The sequence below is a fragment of the Sebastes fasciatus genome, chromosome 4 (assembly GCF_043250625.1).
Source record: "Sebastes fasciatus isolate fSebFas1 chromosome 4, fSebFas1.pri, whole genome shotgun sequence".
NCBI lineage: Eukaryota > Metazoa > Chordata > Actinopteri > Perciformes > Sebastidae > Sebastes > Sebastes fasciatus.
In genome coordinates, this window is record NC_133798.1 from 22,352,481 (window position 1) to 22,372,752 (window position 20,272).

A 20,272-nucleotide genomic window follows, 5' to 3' on the forward strand; every position below is an offset into this window, starting at 1 on the left:
CTTCCTGTCAGCTGATGACATTCACATACACTGCAACCAGGAAATAAACTGGGACACATTTAGAATGTTTACGTTTAACATTGTTTCAAGGGTTCTAAATATTGTATATTCGTGACATCACGAATGGGCAGAAATCCTGACAGCTTGTTTCAAATGTAGAGTTTCTGAATACGGGCTGTGTGTATTTCCCTGTGGATTGAGTGTTTCGATACTTTCACAGTATTTATATAAAACTTAAGCCTGATTTATAAAAAAAATGATAATTAAAATCTAACTTTTTTTATAATATGGGACCTTTAAAGCACTCAGACATGAGTTTAAACGCACCGACAGGGTTTAAGTTAAGTTGTGCTGCGAGTACCACAATTTTCCATCACTGCTGCATTATAAGAATTAATCTTTAATATAAAAAAAAACTAACAAGCTAAAAGACAATAGGCTGAATCCAGAGGAGTCCAATGAGAGAAAAGACCCAAAATATTGAACCACATCAGATCATTTGATGGCATGTCATTATGTTATGTGAATCCTAAATTGATTTGTAAGCTTTATTGGATGTGTTACAACCGGAAGTGGCATGGAAAGATAATAGATTAGAAACCTCTTTAAGGTAAATCACAGATGTGTTATTCATAATCTTTTTAATCGGAAACATTCTCAATCATGCACATATTTTTTTTTGCCAATCTGCTGGTTTGTTTTTAAACATAGGCCTATGTGGTCGCTTATGACTTTAAACATATTATTTCTAAATGAACATTATTAGTCAGAATTGTTCCTTAAATGTTTGGGTCATATGGTTTAGTGTTAGTATCTGAGGAGACTGGTTTCCTGCTCAAATACTGCCATCTTCTGGTGTACTGCAGTACAAACAACACACCACTTGGCCAATACTAAGTGAGCAATATACACTGTCAAATTAGTGAGAGAATAATTCATGAATCTAAAGATTCAGACTCTTTTGACATTGTTTTGGTCCTTAATGTTCATATTCTGTAGTTTTTACTTTACAAGCAAAAGCTTTTTTAAAGTATATCCTGGCTACCCACTTCATTCTTTTTTAGATTAATTAGATCAGTATATCTGCTGTTCTCTATGGACAAAGTTTCACAGGACTTTCAGTGTAACTATTGACTGTGTGTGTGTGATATTCCAGAAACTACACACACCAGTGTGTTCTGGTAACTCTGGAAGATACTCACTTGATTCGATCAACTCAGACTGCTGAAGCTTCATATTAACTTAATAAAGTTTGGAGAGGAATGTGAGGAATGATTATAGCAAGCTAAAACATGTTCAATGTATAAATGGGCATGCGAGTATTGTTTTAAGACAGATTTGAAAAAATGTGACCCTATCTTTTAAGACTAATTGGTTTCAGGATTAAGGTCAGTTTAGTTTAGGGTAAGTGTTGGGGTTTGATCGTTAGTCAGTCCTGTTAAACAACGGTGACCTCTGCTGTCAAACAACTGCAACTACAGACAGATCTCATACAACAAGTAAATTCTATATTCATACACATATTAAAGGGATAGTTCGGATGTTTTGAAGTGGGGTTGTATGAGGTACTTATCCATAGTCAGTGTGTTACCTACAGTAAATGATGGTCGGCACGACCTCAGTTTGTAGAAACAGACACAGGAGTACCAACACAGGAGCAAAGCAATGTACTGCTGTGGACGGCAGAAAAAAGTATTTTAGCCACCTAAAAGAAAGGCTCACCTAAAAAAAGTATATCTCATCTTGCCGTGAGACAGCCTTTTCCTTCTCCTTTCCGACAGGGAACTGAACTCAGAGTGAAACTAATCAATGCTCTCTCCAAAACCATCAGGCTCAGATGACAAAAACAGTCTAGAGACAGTTCACTTTCAGTTCAGTTATAGCGAACACTTAAATGTATATACACTTTTCATCAAATTTAGCATCAAAGATTGTCAGACACACACACACACACACACACACACACACACACACACACACACACCTCCACCCTCAATGACTGCAACCACATACAACACATTATTACAAATTATAATAAACAAAGATTTTTCTTTAAACATCTGTCTTTAAAATCCACCTCTGTAAATTGTTACCTTTGTTAATGTGAAAAATCTAATTTAAGTGCTATTACTGTTTCTATATTTTATTTCATTCTTTACTGCTATTACTGTTTTTTATGCTACTATTACTATTTTATTTGTTTTTAATCTTAACTACAACAAAGGAAGCCTGCGAAATTTCATAGTACTTGAGTATAATGACAATAAAGATCATTCTGATTCTGATTTCTTTAGGTGAGCCTTTCTTTTAGGTGGAAAATCTTTTTGAAAAAGTCTCACAGCACTGTATTGCTTTGCTCCGGTGCCACTGCTCCTGTCCATTTCTCGATGCTGTCATCTACTGTAAGTAATACACTGACTATGGATAAGTACCTCATACGACCCCACTTCAAAACACCCAAACTATCCCTTTAATCAGTGTTGAGAGTTTATATCCAAGAATCAGACAAATCAAGCTAAAGATATTTACAGTGTTGTCTGTACTCTGACAATGGTTTACTGACGGCTATGTCTGATGAGGGTAAGTTTAGTCTGAGGGTTGGGGTTAGGTATTTTGTTGCCATAGTTACGGTTGAGGTTGTAAACATGTCAGTCCTGTTTGACGACAGTGACCTCTGCTGTCAAAAGGCTGTAATTACAGAGAGCATTTTGACTTAATTATTGTACTAATAACAAACCTGTAATTAAATTAAAAGTATATTCTAACAAATAGTAATCAAATTTTGGATAATGTCAATTTCCTGTTATGTACAACAAGTACAGTTTGGTTATAATCCACAGGGTGGGGTTCCGGCCTTGAACCATAACTTTGGTTTCCTTGCTTAGGAAAAAAAAAAAAAAAAGGACTTTTGTTTGTTTTCTTTCATGATTTCCTTCCTACAGTCTTCCTGTAGACTTTCCCATACATGAGGCACAGCAGGAAAACATGGAGCTGCTAATTGTGGTCCCTCTTCCCTGGGGACCAAGGTCTACTTGGGCTCATATCAGAGCACAGCACAGACGCCAGAAGCTCACTGTCACCCTATCTCACAGTTGAGACTGCAGAGTGGCGCCATCCAGACTCAGAGCTGCTGACAGTTACGAGAAGTTGATACTGAAAGTGCTTCTGAAGGTACAAAACACCATATCAGTGATGCTTAGCTATAAATACAAGGTTGCCTCCAGCTTGAGCAGAGAGGGTCTGGATTGAATTAAACAGGGTTGCTCAAACAATGACCCACGTTGACACCACAGACATATGAAAACATGTTTTGCATCTCCACCTAAACCCCACCTAAAGCCATCTGGCAGCACTACTCGGACACTCCCGTCTCCATGTTCCTTTGTTTTTTTCCCACATCATTTAGTTTGTTACTTTGTTTTTGGGCTGGAGGTCCCTGGTAGTTACATTTTTTCGTGCTTTTGGTTTAAGTTAGCTACTTTGTGAGTTTAGAGGGACGAGCTGGGTGTGACGGCCCACTGTGAGACTGGCCTGGCGACTTCCCCTTCTTTCGTTCATTTAACCGGGATCTCCAACCCTTTGTTTGCTCAGTTGCATTTTTGATAGTTATTTTTGTCCTGATTTAAACTAAATTGATGGTTTTCTTTTCACATAACTGTCTCATGGCGTCCTTTCATATGCTTTGGTGTCTCCAGACAGAGCCTTTGTTTGTTTGAGAGGCTGTAACAATGACTAACCTACAGTCTTCAGGTCAGACAGACACTTAACCACAGGAGGCACTTAGCTGTCTGGTCAGGTATCAGGTCAGCTCCGGCTTAAGCCAGAGACTCCATGATCTTCATTAAAGTGACCTGACAACAAGACACATGTACAGTAATATGTGGGTCATCTGTAGTCATGCGTCAGTGGTGAAAGAAGTACTCAGGTCTTTTAAAGTAACAATACCACAGTGTAAAAGTACTTTGTTACAAGTAAAAGTCCTGCGTTCAAAACCGTACTCAAGTACAAAAGTATTAGCATCAAAATATACTTAAAGTACAAATAGTCATTATGCAGAATTTCAGATTAATATGAAATCACTTGATTATAGTTATTGATGCATTAATGCGTTCATCACTATGCTAAAGGTATACTATATAACCGTTGTCGGTTGCCGTTTGTAAACACACTGCATTCAAAGTTGGTCCCTCCTCCTCGGCTCAACTAGCGAGTGATGGAGAGAGCAGCAATTGTCGAGCGAGCTTGAACGGAGAGAGAGAGAGAGCGCTGTTAGTGGGAACAAAGCAGTGATTCAGAGAAATACATTTTCTGATTGTTTCCCGGCAGTTACATTCCAAAGCACAAATAAACACATAACTAACTCCGCACACCTCCGCACAACCCACAACCCGGTTTTGAATGAATGCAGCCAAAAGGCAGGCTGCCTCGGTCAAACTGACACACCGATAGCAGCACACAGCAGCCACTGCACACAGCAGAGGAGAGACAGAGGAACAGGGGAACTCACAGCGATGCAACAAACCTGTTCTCATCCGTGAAATACGGCTGCTTTGTATCTAACAGAGCTAAAGTGCCTCGGTGTCAGAGGCCGAGGGGCTTGACAAAGCAGCGATATTTGACCACCTGAACGGGCTGCACACCCTACACGCTGTAATTGGTTACACCCCCACGTGGGGCCTAAAGGCTGTTTGCAGACGCCCAGAAGCGTTCCAAGTAAAGCAAAATAAGAAGAAAAGAGAAAATCCAGGCAGAAGGCTGCAGGGTCTCTGTAGATACAGACATAGCCACACACTTCTAGTGAGGCGTAAGTGATGATTCAGAGGGATTATGCTTGTATCAGCCTACAGATTGTTTTTTAGCAAATGGTGCATATTATACCTTTAATATTGCAGCTGGTTAAGGTGGAGCTACTTTCAATAACTTTATTGCTGGGTATTTAAATTGATATATCATTATTTATATTTTTATTAATCTGAATCTTTAAAGTAACTAAAGCTGTCAGATAAATGTAGTGGAGTAAAAAGTACAATATTTCCCTCTGAGATGTAGTGGAGTTGAAGTATAAAGTGGCAGAAAATGGAAATACTTAAGTAAAGTAAGTACCGCAAAATTGTACTTAAGTACAATACTTGAGTAAATGTACTTAGTTACATTCCATCACTGCATGACGTGGCCTACATCGCTGGGGAAACAAAACAACAGCCGCCTCTTTCTCAGCTGTCAAAAGTCTGTGTTGTAACCTCAGATGAAAACAACTGACATACTTTGTGGTATTGGTGGAGCCTAATACCACATGTAGGTTATTTTACTTCATATATCATGTGAAGTCATTGTTGAAACCCTTTTTCCAAAACTGAGGATGACAACACAACATAGTAACGGTTCGGTCGCAAACAAGAGAGCCAACACAGCACGCCTAGATGACTCTGCTCCCCCATTTTAGCTTTTACCTCAGTAACACAACAATCCCAGCAGTTCATTTCTGTGTCAGAGTTCAGAAATACTCTACATCAGACGTCAGATTTGACTGTGCATGTAGACGTGTAATCTTGATCTTAGATTTTAGATGACAGGAATACAAACAGCAGAATTCTAATGAAGCTTTTCAACCAATTACTTAATCTGAAGAATGCAGGATCTCCACCCTGGGTGTTTGTGGAGCGATGGCCAAAGAGATACAGTGTAGTTGTGCTGTTATTTATTTTCCTTGTATAAACACGATGTACTCACTTTGCCGTCATTAGGAGGGTAGAGACTTTAGATCCAGGAATAAGACAGATTAAGATAAGGATCCTTAGTTGTAGTCTGATCAGGCTGCACATGGTTTACTGGGTGCCACGTCTGATGAAGGCATGACCTACTAAGGATGAATAAACTACTTTCTTGATTTAAGAGAGGTATGTGACTACGACTCTAAGTGAACAATTTTACAGATTTCAGCTCCATTTTTTTATTTTAATAATCAGTAAATCAATAATAACTTACATTTTTCATTATGCAAAAATATACAATTTTTTTTAATTATAAGGACACATATTGCTTGCACGTATAAAAATCTCCAGTGTGAAACACAAAAGAACGTACCAAAACTATTAACAATAAATATATCTTGCTTAGTAGTTCTTAAACACTTTAACGAATAGTTTAAATTGAGAGTATGTAACCTTTGAAAGGAAGTCTTCCTTTTACATATGAAAAGTTGAAAACATAAGCAATAAAACACACCACTGGTTAAGTCAATAAACTCAGAATTTGCTGCCTTACTTGGTCTGATATGAGCTTTTGTTAGCTAATGTTAGCAAACTTCAGCCAGATATTGCTTTATAATGGACATTACTAATCCGGTTTTCTCTACTTATTAGCATTGCTGTTTTAGAACTTGTGGCAACAGCGGCTACTGTTTGACGAAAGTTACATAGTCTCGCTTTAATATAAATAACTGACTAGAAAAATAGCTTATAGAAAACTTCAATGACAGATGAGTGCACACTGTGTAGATGCAAAACCTTCAAAAACCATCTCAAACCTGTGATACGTCAAATGGAATGTGGGACTAATATATACATCGCTCACACTGCAGCTAATGTTGATGTGTTTCTGTATGTCAATGCAAAATTCAAATACATTTTGCCAAAAATGTCTGTGCAAATTGAACAAGGTCCCTATGACTTTAGAAGTCAGACTGTCTGCTCTGCAGCAAAAAAGTTTTTCATTGCACATTTTCCAAACTCCTCTCTAACCACCGACTGTTACAACAGCAGTGGGAGAGTTCAACAAAACAGGGAAATTCAGGGAGGGTCCCTGGCTGCCTCCACCCTTCCCTAACCGCTCTGACAGAACTAATTTATCAGCAGTGCACAGGGGTGGGCCACAGAGGGAATTTACACAGGAACTTAAAAAAAAAATTCTGACCTTGAATAGACCAAAAAGCTGGCCTCAACATGTGCACACACTACTACACAGCCACACCTACTTACGGTGTACTGTACTGTCTGTAGCTCTCTGACCAGCAGCTTTTGCACTTGTGATAACAACATTTTAAAGTGTGCTTTGGTCTGGACTGAGCCCTTGTGAAGAGGAATTCCTTCAGATTACTTCTTACACATTCCCTTTTTCCTACTTGTCTTAAAACGAAAGAGAAGTACTCCATGAAACAATGCAGTAATTCATGAAGTATGTTGAGGTCACTGACCAAAACAAACACCGTTAGGCACCATACAGGCCATTCAGATCCTTCAAGCTGTGTTCCGTCCGCTGCTGATTTTTTCTCTCCATCACACCAAATCTCTTCCTGTTCTGGCTTCCCCCTTAAAAAGAAACTTGGCGACAGCATGTTCCTGTAGACTTCAAAACCTAACCTTTTCTGCCAAACACAGCTATGTGACCACTTGCACAAATACGGTTTAAAGTTCACGGCGGGAGAGTTCCTGCTTGAATAGGCTTCATTGATGTTAAAGTGGATTTCCTTTCATGCAACCTGTGTCCTGGCCTGTGAGCAATAGCAATGAGGAAGGGCATGAGAATGTTTCTGCTACATTTTTAAACAGCTGAACCAACTGAAAAGCTTTTCAAAGAGAAAGGAGTGTAAAGATTAAATAGTCATTCCTGCACACCCTATCTGAAAATCCCCATCACTGTTACAGCCAGTCCGAGGGTGATCCACGCCATCTGCGGCACGGCAGCTGATGCATCATCAAAAGGGGTATCGCTTCTGCCATGGTTGTCATTTCTATCTGGGATCATTTGCTCTGTAAGCTGATACGTTTTCACCACTTTGGTGTAGTCTTTCTCTTTGGAAACACACTCGTAGCCTCCATAGTTCTCTTGTGTCATGGCGGGGATGAGGTGCAGGCAGTTAGACTGCATCTGCAGACAAGGGTTGCTCTGGCCTCCGTGCTCCCAGGTGTAGACAGCGTGGTAAGAGTCTATAGGACAGGACAGATAGAAAGGGACACCCAGGGGGGCCGAGTGTGTTGTCATTAGATCCACTGTTGATGGTAGAGCTGTTTCCCGTCTGGTCCGGTTTACTTGTTTTGGTGCTACAAGAATAAAAAGAAGATAAAATAGAGATGTGACCAAAAGTTTTTGAGTCCTTAACAAGTGTGCATGAATAACAGTCTCATCATAGTTACCTTCTATTGATTTAGGACACACACTTATGTTCCCATCAACGACATTTTGAATGCCCCGGTCAACTGCCCCACTGTGAACAAAAACAAAACACACGTTCAAACAAGTGCATTTCTTTATGAGAAATAATCTGTTGAATTTTGGAAAACAGTTGAGTTTCTAAGGAAATGTTCTCATCTTTGCATCAACAAATATTCTTAACGTTGTCCACACTTACGGGACAGTCTTGGTGCATCCAGACTTGGTCCAGACACAGTACGGGTCCCGGGCCAGAACACAATCTGCACAGGACTTGTTGTACTCCTGACACCTCTGGAGGTCCATGACAGAAATCTTCTCCGAAAAGCCCACCACTAACTTTTTCTGAGCAAAGACAGACAGACACATAATTTCACTTAAAAATCTGCATAAATATATTTTTGCGACACTTGGGTGCAGTACAAGAAGCTTTAAATACAACATTGACATATTATCACCATATAAAGTTTCTATGGGGAACATGCTTGCAAATAATTGTCTATTTACACACCCAGCAGACATGACACAATTGTGTTTCTGATGTATGTCCACTCCTTTTAGCTCTGTTTTGGTCTCTACCAACTTGTGAGGGAAATGTTGTCTGTCTGCTGTTTGGTGTTGGGCATACAGTTGGTTTTTAGAGTTTATTTGCTGAAACTAGCTGCCTGATGAGAGCCGTAAGAGTCAACTAAAACAGTGAAGTTGTCAAACCAAAATAGTGAGATGAAAGCTATTAAAATGCTCTGCACAATGCGTGACATTTAAAATACCTTTTTGGAGTCAAGTTTGATTGATTGTATGGTTGAACAGCTGGAGAGTTGTGTTTCAGAGATGATGAAAGGTTCTGACCCCGCCTCTAAGACTTTATGGATCTTCCCAGAGTCTGTTGGAGCAGCACACAAACAGCATTTTGTAGCGTTGTTATTTTGGGAGTGAGGCTATATTTTTAGCCCATTGTTCCTCACAGAGTTTATCCACAAAGCGTGATTACGAGCCAGATCAACAGGGAAACACATGAGGCATGACATGACATGATATCTTAACAAAGTACGGAAGACCGGGAGCAGTGTAACCTACCAGTAGCCAGAAGCAGAATGTCATACATGCGATCGTCTACTGCCTGGACTCGGTCCACAGCTATCTTGGTGTAGTTGTTGCTGCTTATATAAAATGGAGCTGCTTGATGCATGGAGTGAACCCAGTCAGTCATTTCTGGGTAATCCTTCACCATATTGACAGTAGCCAGCGGCAGAGTCCTGCTGTTTTTTATACACTGGGAAATACATGGGCGCAAAGTTTTTTTAGTCTGTATACTGTAGGAAATGGGAACATAAACTGAATGTTTGTAGGTTAAACAAGTCTAACGTCTTCAGGGATACAAAACTAAAGGCATCCGAAGTTGTATAAAAACAAATCAGACAAACATTTCCTCAAGCTATAAGTTGAAAATATGGAAGGCACAAGGTTTTCTTTACAAGACATAGCAACAAGTCCACCCCCTTTAAGGAACCATCACCGTAAACTGTTTACTACAATGAGAAGAAACTTTGCACAATGTGTGGCCCCTTCAGTTCCTCAACTACAGGGTTGAACTCAAATAGACTTCATGTAAAAGAACTAAACTGAACCATATTTGTTGGGGATTAGTCATACAGACACACATTTTCTACGTTTCCACCCATTTATGTAACATTTTTACAGTCTTACTCAGGAGCATGTGATACGCCTATACAGTACAATATGCACAAGAGGGTTTGAAACAAAAATAAAACCCTTAGAGCAGGGGTCACCAACGCGGTGCCCGCGGGCAACAGGTCGCCCGTAAGGACTAGATGAGTCGCGCGCTGGCCTGTTCTAAAAATAGCTCAAATAGCAGCACTTACCAGTGAGCTGCCTCTATTTTTTTTAAATTTTATTTATTTTATTTTTTTGCTATTGTTGTTTAAATCAGACTTGCATGTAACTTACAAATGACAACATATATATATAAAAACACTTAAAATTTAAAATGTTTTTTGTGTTTAATATAAATGAACTCTGACCTAGTATAGTTCAAAGGTCAGTATTGTGCGCATGACCAAAACGTAGCGTTTGTTGCGCTCATACAAACAAGCTAGCAGACGCAACGAAAATGAGAAGAAAAATGGGATATTGTGATTTCACAAGACTGTCGTAGAAGTGATCATTTTCAAATGTTTGAAAAATTTGAAAAACATGTGCACTTAGAGAAAATATAAAAATAAAGTGTTGCATATTGATATTTATCTGTTTCTATATATTTGTTGTGAGAAATCATTAACATGATCAGTGTTTTCACAAAGATAAATATCATTAATTATTAATAATAACATAGAGTTAAAGGTAAATTGAGCAAATTGGCTATTTCTGGCAATTTATTTAAGTGTGTATCAAACTGGTAGCCCTTCGCATTAATCAGTACCCAAGAAGTAGCTCTTGGTTTCAAAAAGGTTGGTGACCCCTGCCTTAGAGGAAGTATTCAAAATAGAAACAAAACAAATAGTTACCGTTCCTGGCCTTGGTTTGGGGATCTCTTTTTCATAGCCCTTGAAAGTTGAGTTCCCAAATATTTCTTCAATTTGTTTTATTGAATAGATGCACACGGCTGTGGAGTTCCTAGAGGAGAAATAAGATAACTGAAATTAGCATAAAACAATTTATTGTTTCTGTATATTAGTGGTGGTGGTTAGGGTTATGATTTTGTCCCATTGCCTCATTCTGTTTGTCTGTTAGCTGAAGATCTTACAAGTTATGACTGGATTCTTAAAAGCTGTTTGGCATAGGGCACCGGAGAACTGAGTAACTTCTGAAAGATCGTTTAAATGGGGTGCGGTACTCACAAAATGGAACATTGATGTAACCCCTCGAATCAAACCCTCCATTACACTTACTAATAAATATTACATTTCCAGACATAACAGCCCTGGGGCTTGGTCGAGTGGAAGAAGAGCCACTCCCTTGGTCATACAGCATTGATCTGTACTAAGCACCAAAAGTCTGGATATCTATTGATTTTGAGCATCCTTTTAAAAATATGACTCTTCTGTGAGTCCCGCAACCTTATAGAAGTTCAATACTAAACAGCTGGAGCGCCCCTTTAATGGAAACAGTGTGTAACATTAAGGGGATCCATTAGCAGAAATAGAATAAATTATTCATAACTCTGTTTTCATTAATGTATAAGCACCTGAAACCGTTGTGTTTTCATTAGCTTAGAATGAGAGGTTTATATCTACATAGGGAGTGGGTCCTCTTCATGGAGTCTGCCATGTTGCTCTGCCATGTTTCTACAGCAGCCCAGAACGGACAAACCAAACACTGGCTCTAGAGAGAGCCTTTAGTGTTTTTACACTACCTGAAGGCCACCGTAGTTTTCCAACATGCTTGTGAAACTGCAGTAATGTAAGCCGCTGAGTGCAAAACCGTGGTACCGCCAGCCGCCGCCTGACTTCCGTTGCTCCTAAAGTAGTGTCATTATGGTATGGATGGCCTCTGAGCGAGGTGAATGACGTTACCGCGGTTTTGCACTTGGCGGCTTACGTTACTGCATTCTTGGAAAGGGAGGAGTGAGCGGAGGAGATGCTACACACTGTACACAAAGTAGAATCATGAAAATGTGTGCATCTCCTAATGAGAGACTTAAAGGTGGTAGAGAATGAAATGAATACTCATCTTATGTGTGGGTCTAATCTTGATGAATGGACCCTTGCATAAGAGGGTAGAAATAGTAAATTCAGTAACCTCAGCAGGAGTGGATTTGGATTTAGTCTTTTTTTTTTTTTTTTTAAGTTATTTTTTTGGGGGCATTTTCCATTTTTTATGACAGGACAGTGGATAGAGTCTTGAAAGGGGGGAGAGAGAGAGTGTATGCGGAAAGGGCCACAGGCCGGATTCGAACCCGGGCCGCCCCGATCAGGACCAAGCCTTAATACATGGACGCCCGCTCTACCAACTGAGCTAACCCAGGCGCCCTGGATTTAGTCTTTTGATTTTTCTTTTTTTCCCCCTCATCAAACAAGATAGCTCATGTCGCCAACCCCGTTTTGTGTTTGTTATACAGATATACTGTGTGGGTCAAAGCCTACAGGCCAGGGTTACTTTTGTCTCCATGGGCGGAAACATCTAAAAATGCTGACCTTTCAATTTGAAGTGAGAGCCACTCTGTGTTACCCTGTCAGCATTGTCTGTGTTGTTGCTTAATGGCCGATAATAAAGGAAGAAAAAGTGTCTCACCAGCTGCTCGTGAAAAGGGCAAAGACTTTGGTGTCCTCCCAGTCCTCAGCGTGCATCACATGAATGTCCTGGAGCCGGTTGAAATACAGCGACTCCCCTGGAATCCCACAGACCAGCCGGGCCTTGAGGAAAGATGTCCACATGTTCTGGAAGAATCTTTTTGATCCGCCTTCATCTACCTGCAAAATGACAGCAATGAATTACACCAGGAAGACGCTGTTTCGCTTTTCTTGCAAACTGAAATTCATCATCTAAGCGTTATTGGATAGGACTCTGTTCAGACGGACCATGAAACACCTAACCGCTTTTAGGGCAAGTCTTGTTTTGCACAGATGTCAAATAACAAGGGTATTGAGAAGATTGTATTTCACCACAATAATAGCACGCCAGTTAATTGGAGAAGAAGAAGAGGCTGATTCATTGGTGCAGGTAGTGGAAACCACCAGATGGCTTCACCACTGCATTAATCATGTGGATGCCTTTGTCAAAGACTGGCATTGTAACTGCAGGATATCACTCTGACAATGCCATCTCCCTTTGTTTTTTTAAGCAAAGTGCAGGTAAATAATTAATTTCCTACACGGTCATCATGTTATCCATGACGACAGCCTGAGCATATCAATATGTTATACTGTACTCTGTAAAGCTGATGTAAATAGTGGCCGACCTTTAACCATTGTTAATGGAATAAAAACAGATTAAAGTCAACATCAAACAAAACTGGTTTGACCAACAGCGGCCTTTCATCTCCTTTGTCTGGCAAATTCAGGAGGGATTACTGTTGGAGACACAGCCGACACTCACAGAACATTAACAATAAACTCTGCTGAGGTGTCCAACAATTCAATGTCTGTTTATTCTAACAGAAACTAGAAGAAGAAAGAAGTAATTGCGTGTGAGCACATCATGGAAAATGTATTCATTCATGTACTACATTATAAGTCTAATAAAAGCGTGGAGCACAGACTTTGTTCTGTTCTCCATTCACGTGTAAAGTCATAGTTTCATGAATACCAATACCAGCATAAATAGGCCTGAAGAGGTTCTGGGGAATTCACTGAAGCAGCCGAGTAAGATGAGAGCGTCATTGACGTAAGCTGAGTCCACTTAAGTGTCCGGCTTACCTTACAAATTCTGGCAACCCTCGATATCCATTGGTCAGCCTCCGGGTTGTGATCCGAGTTCTTTTCCCGGAAAAAGATGTAAATCTTCTCGTTGTCAGGGTCTTCCCTCTGCTTCACCCATGACGCAGAGATGAAAGTGGGCTCTGTGAGGAGGAGGACATGTTTACCGAACTGCTTCACTGTTTACAGTACACCGTGTGACAAAAAAGCTTGGCATGCAATACCAAAGCCAAAGATAATGAAAGTGCACGGAGGAGTGGACAGAACATAGAAGTATTGGACAGTTTGACGAGGGGCATTATTTTCATGCAAGATGAAGCAATATTAATTCTTGTTGATTTCCGCTGTTTATGGGATCTTTTTGTATTCCGACTTCTGTCATTTACCCACCTGAGACCCAGTTGTCATACATCCAGACATTCGCTCTGCTGCCAGCGTTCCTTCTGAATTGTAATGAACTTCCATCAGCATCCAAAGGTGCTGCTGAATATAGATCCCCCTCTAAAAATAGCACAGAGACATCAAAGGGAAACGAGCAAAGATGTTCAATTATTGAGTGTATTTCTGTGAATGTGCACTCTGTTATCACACATGACTTGATGGGGTTACACAAGTCTGTGGTCACATTTTTTAACCTTCACAAACATGGGCTATTTGTATGGTTGTGCAAGAAGCCGTGTTTGACATACCTACTGTGAGGGATATGGAGTTATGTGTGTGAACGAACGGAGAGATGCCCGTTCCCTCGTAGCTCTCCACTATCTCTAGCGACTGGTTGTTCACTGAAGAAAACTGTAGAAAGTCAACGGAATATTCTGATAGTTAGATGTGATGGATATCAAAAGACCAGACACTTAACACCCTACTGAAATCCCAGACAGGGTGCTAATTAAAGTTGAATCAGAACCACATCCGCCACACCAAACAATCCCAAGCTTTCATCAGCTTCGCCCTTTTGTTGCCCGTAAAATTAACCAGACACAATGACTGCAGTGTGGCAGACAGATGTGAAAGTAAGTGTGACACGTATGCAGACACTCACAAGCTTCCAACACTGCGGTTTGCGTCCATTTGTTCCACAGACAAACAGGCTGTCTTGAAACTTCTCAATTACAGTGATGACATTTTCACATTGGCCCTGCAAACACAGAAGCTGTTATTACCAAGTGTCATGATATTATTCAGCAAACTTGCTGAGAAGTCTTTTCTGATCACATAATGCACCATTCTCTAATAACTAACCTCTTGGCAGTGTTGCCGCTGCGGGGCTTTCAGAGGAAATTTCTGTAGGGGGGGGAAATCAATTGGTGGACAAATTAACAACGTTTTCACTTGAGGAGAGTTTAAAATGAGACCTTATAAAGACAAAATGAACAACATCACCTTATCACTTAGTAACCGATAAGGAATGTTGCACTTAAAGCTCTGCTCGATTTGTTTTTGGCGATTAGGCTACATGTTTGAAATACCTGGAAGAAACATCTGTAACCGATCTGGTTTTCTTTCTCGGGTATAAACAGTTTCACTCAAGATAATGTCTTCTTCAGAAGCTGCTGCAGCCACAGGCTAGTATCCATTAGTGAAATGAAGATATGTGTCTATCTTATGGTCAGAAATGAACCACTTTTGCTTTATTTTCTTGGAAAACCATCAACAACCCTTAGCCCATTATACTCATTCATTCTTGGGGTTATCTGGCCTTTCTGAATTATTATATTATAGAAACGTCCGTGTGTCATCAGGGTCCGTTTGTGACATGTGTTCGACACCAGCAGTTAATAAGCAGCTCTTTCCTGGCTTAAAACTACATGTTATATATAGCTGGCTCTGAAAGGCCATAACTGTCAGCGGGCGCTGCCAGACGTAGTCTGCTGTAACAATGGGCTCTGTGACAACCATCTGCTAAAGTACAGCATCTAATTATGACCCCCACGCAGCTGCATGACACACACCCACAGAAATTATATTGGTAGCCGAGCAATAAACCATTAGATGAAGAGTATACAGGCAAATAAATGTACATGCAGGGGATAAAATAAAATAAAAAGATTAATTAAAAATCTATAAGTTCAGAAACACCCACCTCTGTAATATTATAATTATCCACATCAAGTTTCCACACAAAACCAGTCCCTCCAATATACATCTCCTTAGAGTCTTCATGGTAGAAGAACAGGCTGTGGTTCTGATTGACTGGATATTCAAATCCACCACTGATTGTATCTGAGGGAGGAAAAGCATCACATTATCACATATATATAGAATAGAATAGAATAGAAAGCTTTATTGTCATTGTATTAAATACAACGAGATTCACAGTTGCCACTTCTGGTCAGTGCTTTAAAACAAATACTTGACAAGACTAAACGTGGCAGATAAAACATATAACAGGTAAAACACACACAGTTATAATGCAAATAAAACAGGTAAAGTAGATTTAATAAATAAATATAAACAGAAGTGTTACACTAGAAGTATAAAATATAGTGCATCTACTCTCAGTGTGATCATTCCCTTTAGAGAGTAAAGTTGAACTGAACTAGAGCTTCTAGGCTTTAAAAAGGATTTGAAGACAGGATTAACTCTGTAACTGACTCTGCTAAACATCTACACTGATTTGAGACATTGATTTTTACAAGAATATTCATCTAAAACACATTGCAGTCGATGCAGGTGATGAAGAGGTGATATATAGATGATCACATTACCTGTACTCAGCAGCCTGGGATTGTTTTTCGATCCAAGAGTCAGGGAATTAAGGACGAGTTGAAAATCTCCAGCAAGGCAAATATAAATGGAAATAAATCGCATCATTTTTGCGCCTTAGATGGTGAATAATTCTCTTATTTCTGTAGGCTGCGTTTTGAGCGCTCTTCGGTGTCTCTCTGTTCGACGAGGAGGAGCAGACAGACAGGTGCGTTGTCAGCAACATGGAGGTAAATCATAGGCTCGTTGGAGATGAACTGCGCCTCGCATGGAAAAGTAGATGAGATCAGGCGGCATCAGCAGGGGGCGGTGACACAATGCTGCAGTCAAATCAGAACAGTTTCCATCATTTTAAAGGAAGTCACAGAAAAAACTACTTCCTGTTAGATCCGATCTGTAGGCCATTTGTAGTTTTTTCAGACCACGTTGGGATTTATTCATAAACTCGGAAAAAAAAGTTGGGAAATTTGTGTTTGGTGGATCATTCTCTATTTCTCAATGTTTATGTATTATTATCATTTCAATTTATGCCTTAGTTTAAGTAATTTGAAATATTTTTTTTATGTATTTGGTTATTTGTTTTTGCATTTCAGAAAATGTTTTCTTTAAAACCCAGAATGTATAAAATGGCACTTAAATGCACTAAATGAGTTTAGTTATTTTACATAATAAACTTGGGGAAAAAAGTTTGGAAATTTGTGTTTGGTGGATTATTTCTCTATTTCTCAATGTTTATGTATTATTATCATTTCAATTTATGCCTTAGTTTTAGGTTGTATGTATAATTTTTTTTAAGTAATTTTAAATATTTTTTTATGTATTTGGTTATTTGTTTTTGCATTTCAGAAAATGTTTTCTTTAAAATCCAGAATGTATAAAATGGCACTTAAATGCACTGAATGGGTTTAGTTATTTTACATAATAAACTTGGGAAAAAAAGTTTGGAAATTTGTGTTTGGTGGATTATTTCTCTGTTGTTACAATGCTAATTGTCATTGTATTTTACATTGTTGGAAAGCCTGTTTATTTACCTTCAAAATGATGTCCAACTTGTAAGGATTATGCATTTGTGGGATGAGCAGCACAGCTGATTATGTGGGTAGGCTCCTGATAGTGTATTAAATTAATAAAGTGTAAATTGCCAATATGTCTTTCAATTCAATTAAATTTATTTTTATATAGCAGCACAGCTAGGCCAAATCGGCGCGAGATTAAGATCACCCAGCTCAGGAAAGAACTGAGGTCTCTAAAGCAGCAGTACAGGAAGGCAAGAGAAGAGGAAAGACCAGCCCTCACAGAGGGACCCGGTTGGGTCGGCCAAGTGAGGGTGTCTGATGATCAAAGACCCGAAACACCCGATGACCCTGGGTTCATCACTGATGATGTGTCCAAGCCGCATCATCTACATGCTGATGGTGTTTCTTCAAACTTATATAGCGTCAAATCATAACAGAAGTTATCTCGAGACGCTTTATATATAGAGGCCTGTACTACGAAGCAGGATTTGCGGTTATCGAGGTAACTTCAGGGTTAACTCTGGGTTTTCCGTACTACGAAGCTGGTTCACTTCTTACCGGGGTAGATCACCATGGTAACTGATGCTGAATGGCTAACCTGCTCCGGAGCAGGTTATGTTCCAGATAAGAGATCAACTCGTATAAAAGCACCACCTACTGACCAATCAGAGCTCAGTGCGGTGATTGTATGATAATATTACACACAAATGAAGAAGTTACAGTCATAATCCAGGCTTAAATTAACACAGTTTAAACTGATGAATGCAGGAAGGACAGCTGGCTGTATGCTTTGGTAGTTTACCGCTTTGATTTATATTTTTATATTTCTATTTGTTTACTTCCTCTTGAGTCCGTTTCACACTGCGAGAGAGGCAGGACACAGCTGAAAGAAGGTTTAAATAATGATAGACGCCACAGTTTGCACAGGGTACGAAAATGAGTAATCCTTTCCTCTATTACACTCTTAAACGCTATTTATATTTAGACGACTAAATCTGACTTTTGAGTGTTCCGTTAAATTAATAAGTCTGTTAATTTTAACGCATTCACACATCCGGAGTTCTTTCTTTTATCAGCTGTTCTTCCTGCATTTGGCAGCTTCAACTGTGTTACTTTTAGTCTGGATTAAGTGTTTAACTTCTTCGTATTTGTCTAATATAGTTTGCTCTTCCTTTGTTAAATGTGTCGCTCTGTCTGTCTGTCTGCCTGTCAGTAGACTTGTCCATGTCTGTGATTTGTCAGATGCTGCAGACACAACCCTGTTCATGTGCACGCGCTCATAACCAGACTGGAAAACCTTGGGTTGACTTACCGAGTTGATAACCAGCTTCGTAGTACAGTTTAGCGAGATCTCGTTTGTTAGGGTTAGTGAAGCCAGATAACGAGAAGATACCCTGGGTATGTTGAACTCGCTTCGTAGTACAGGCCTCAGGTCTTAGACCGTACACCATAGTTTGTGTCTTGTTTGTTCCTTGTTACTGATAGAGAGTTCAATCATCCAATCCACCAAAAAACTCAAAACAAGAGTCAGTACCAACAGGAGAATACACTGTTTACCATTGGCAGAGCATTTTGGCAAATTTTTCTTGGGCGCTACCCACATAATCAGCTGTGCTGCTCATCCCACAAAAGCATGATCCTTACAAGTTGGACATCGTTGTGAAGGTAAATAAACAGGCTTTCCAATGATGTAAAATACAATGCCAATTAGCATTGTAACAACAGAGAAATAATCCACCAAACACAAATTTCCAAACTTTTATTTGTTTGTAAATATATGTGGAAATGTGAGTGTATCTGGCATTGGATTCTATATCCTTTATTATTTTTATGTCCGCCTTGTAAAGCACATAATGAGCACACGTTTTGATAAGTGTTATATATAGATAACCTTCATTATTAAAATAACTATTATTATCAACCACACAAGATATGTTTGTTAACAGATGAAACCTTCATTGCACAACATGAGACTAATATCCTACAATCTAGTGTTAAATATTACATTACTCAGAAAGTTGTGACTTTCTACAACACCTGGTGTTTGCTGTCAAAACTAAGAGCCAATCAGCTCTTTGATCAGACGCGAGCCAGGTGTTTCCCATCATGCCCTGGGTCTTTGGAGTCGGTGGAGAGTAACTGCAGCGCCTGCCAGTCTGCCCACAGACTAAGAACAATAAAACAAATAACAAATTAATTAGATCTACAAGAAAATTAATTAAAAGCAATGGTCAACAGGTTGGTCTTTAGCTTGGATTTGAAAGTGGTCAGCATTGCATAATAGCTAATAAAAAAATGGGTAGTAAAAAAAGGTAACAAAATGCCATCATGTAAATGTATACAAATACAGTACAGCATATAGGAACTAATATTAGGCGGTGAACTTGTTTGTGAAGACGTAGTGCTTATTTCAAATGCCTATTGCGAGGAAAATGAGTAGGAAGAAACTACAGTAACAAACATAAATGAAAATCATATTACAGAAGAAAACCATTTACCATATAAGAGCAAATCTTCAGCTTGAAGCACCACAGCAAAAAGATAAAACATCATGAGACTCATTAATGTGAGTGAAATAATATCTGATTGCTCCCCTTGCCATAAAGAGGAGACGAAGTAGTTGCAGTCTGAGTAATTTCCTTTTCGATCCTATAAAAAGCTCACAGCAAAGGCATTAGCTCTGACGTAAACAGTGGCATCACCTTAAGTACGTATTTGCGAGATTTATTGCGCAAATGGGGATCCCTGTCTTGGATACCAGACTCTGTTTACTGACTCATCTGATCTGAATCATTTCCACATATGACTAATATTTCCTTTTCTGCTGTGCACAAATTACTTCCCCATTTTGGGTTAGGGTTAGGTGCTACATGCTCTTTCATTCTCAGGTTTTTAGCAAAGTTGTTCAAAGACAAATTGTTTTCATTCCAGTCCATATACACTCCTGCATGGGTCTCTAACCTGTTTACTTTTGCCCAGGTTTGTCTTACAACAAATTCCTAAAAACTTGGATGAGCAAAGAGATTT

The 20,272-nt window shown here is 39.4% G+C and overlaps 1 protein-coding gene across 1 annotated transcript; it reads right to left on the reverse strand.

Moving 5' to 3' along the window:
• Positions 1-5,934: 5,934 nt before the first annotated feature.
• sema7a (semaphorin 7A (JohnMiltonHagen blood group)) lies at positions 5,935-16,473 on the reverse strand. The gene is made up of 14 exons (XM_074632860.1): positions 16,232-16,473; positions 15,607-15,746; positions 14,766-14,807; positions 14,566-14,661; positions 14,213-14,315; positions 13,914-14,024; positions 13,524-13,666; positions 12,400-12,578; positions 10,674-10,782; positions 9,226-9,421; positions 8,919-9,031; positions 8,348-8,493; positions 8,133-8,203; positions 5,935-8,039 (listed from the first exon to the last, which is right to left on the reverse strand). The coding sequence occupies exons 1-14, from the start codon at positions 16,335-16,337 to the stop codon at positions 7,615-7,617; spliced, it is 1,980 nt and encodes a 659-aa protein (XP_074488961.1). The 5' UTR covers positions 16,338-16,473; the 3' UTR covers positions 5,935-7,614.
• Positions 16,474-20,272: the final 3,799 nt, after the last annotated feature.

What these genes read in the sequence shown, in the direction of transcription:
- sema7a (XM_074632860.1), bottom strand. Translation starts at nt 16,337, where the DNA reads ATGATGCGATTTATTTCCATTTATATTTGCCTTGCTGGAGATTTTCAA. An exon ending in TCCCAGGCTGCTGAGTACAG is followed by an intron (nt 15,747 to 16,231) that starts GTAATGTGATCA and finishes TTCCTCCCTCAG; the next exon opens with ATACAATCAGTGGTGGATTT. An exon ending in AGCGGCAACACTGCCAAGAG is followed by an intron (nt 14,662 to 14,765) that starts GTTAGTTATTAG and finishes CTGTGTTTGCAG; the next exon opens with GGCCAATGTGAAAATGTCAT.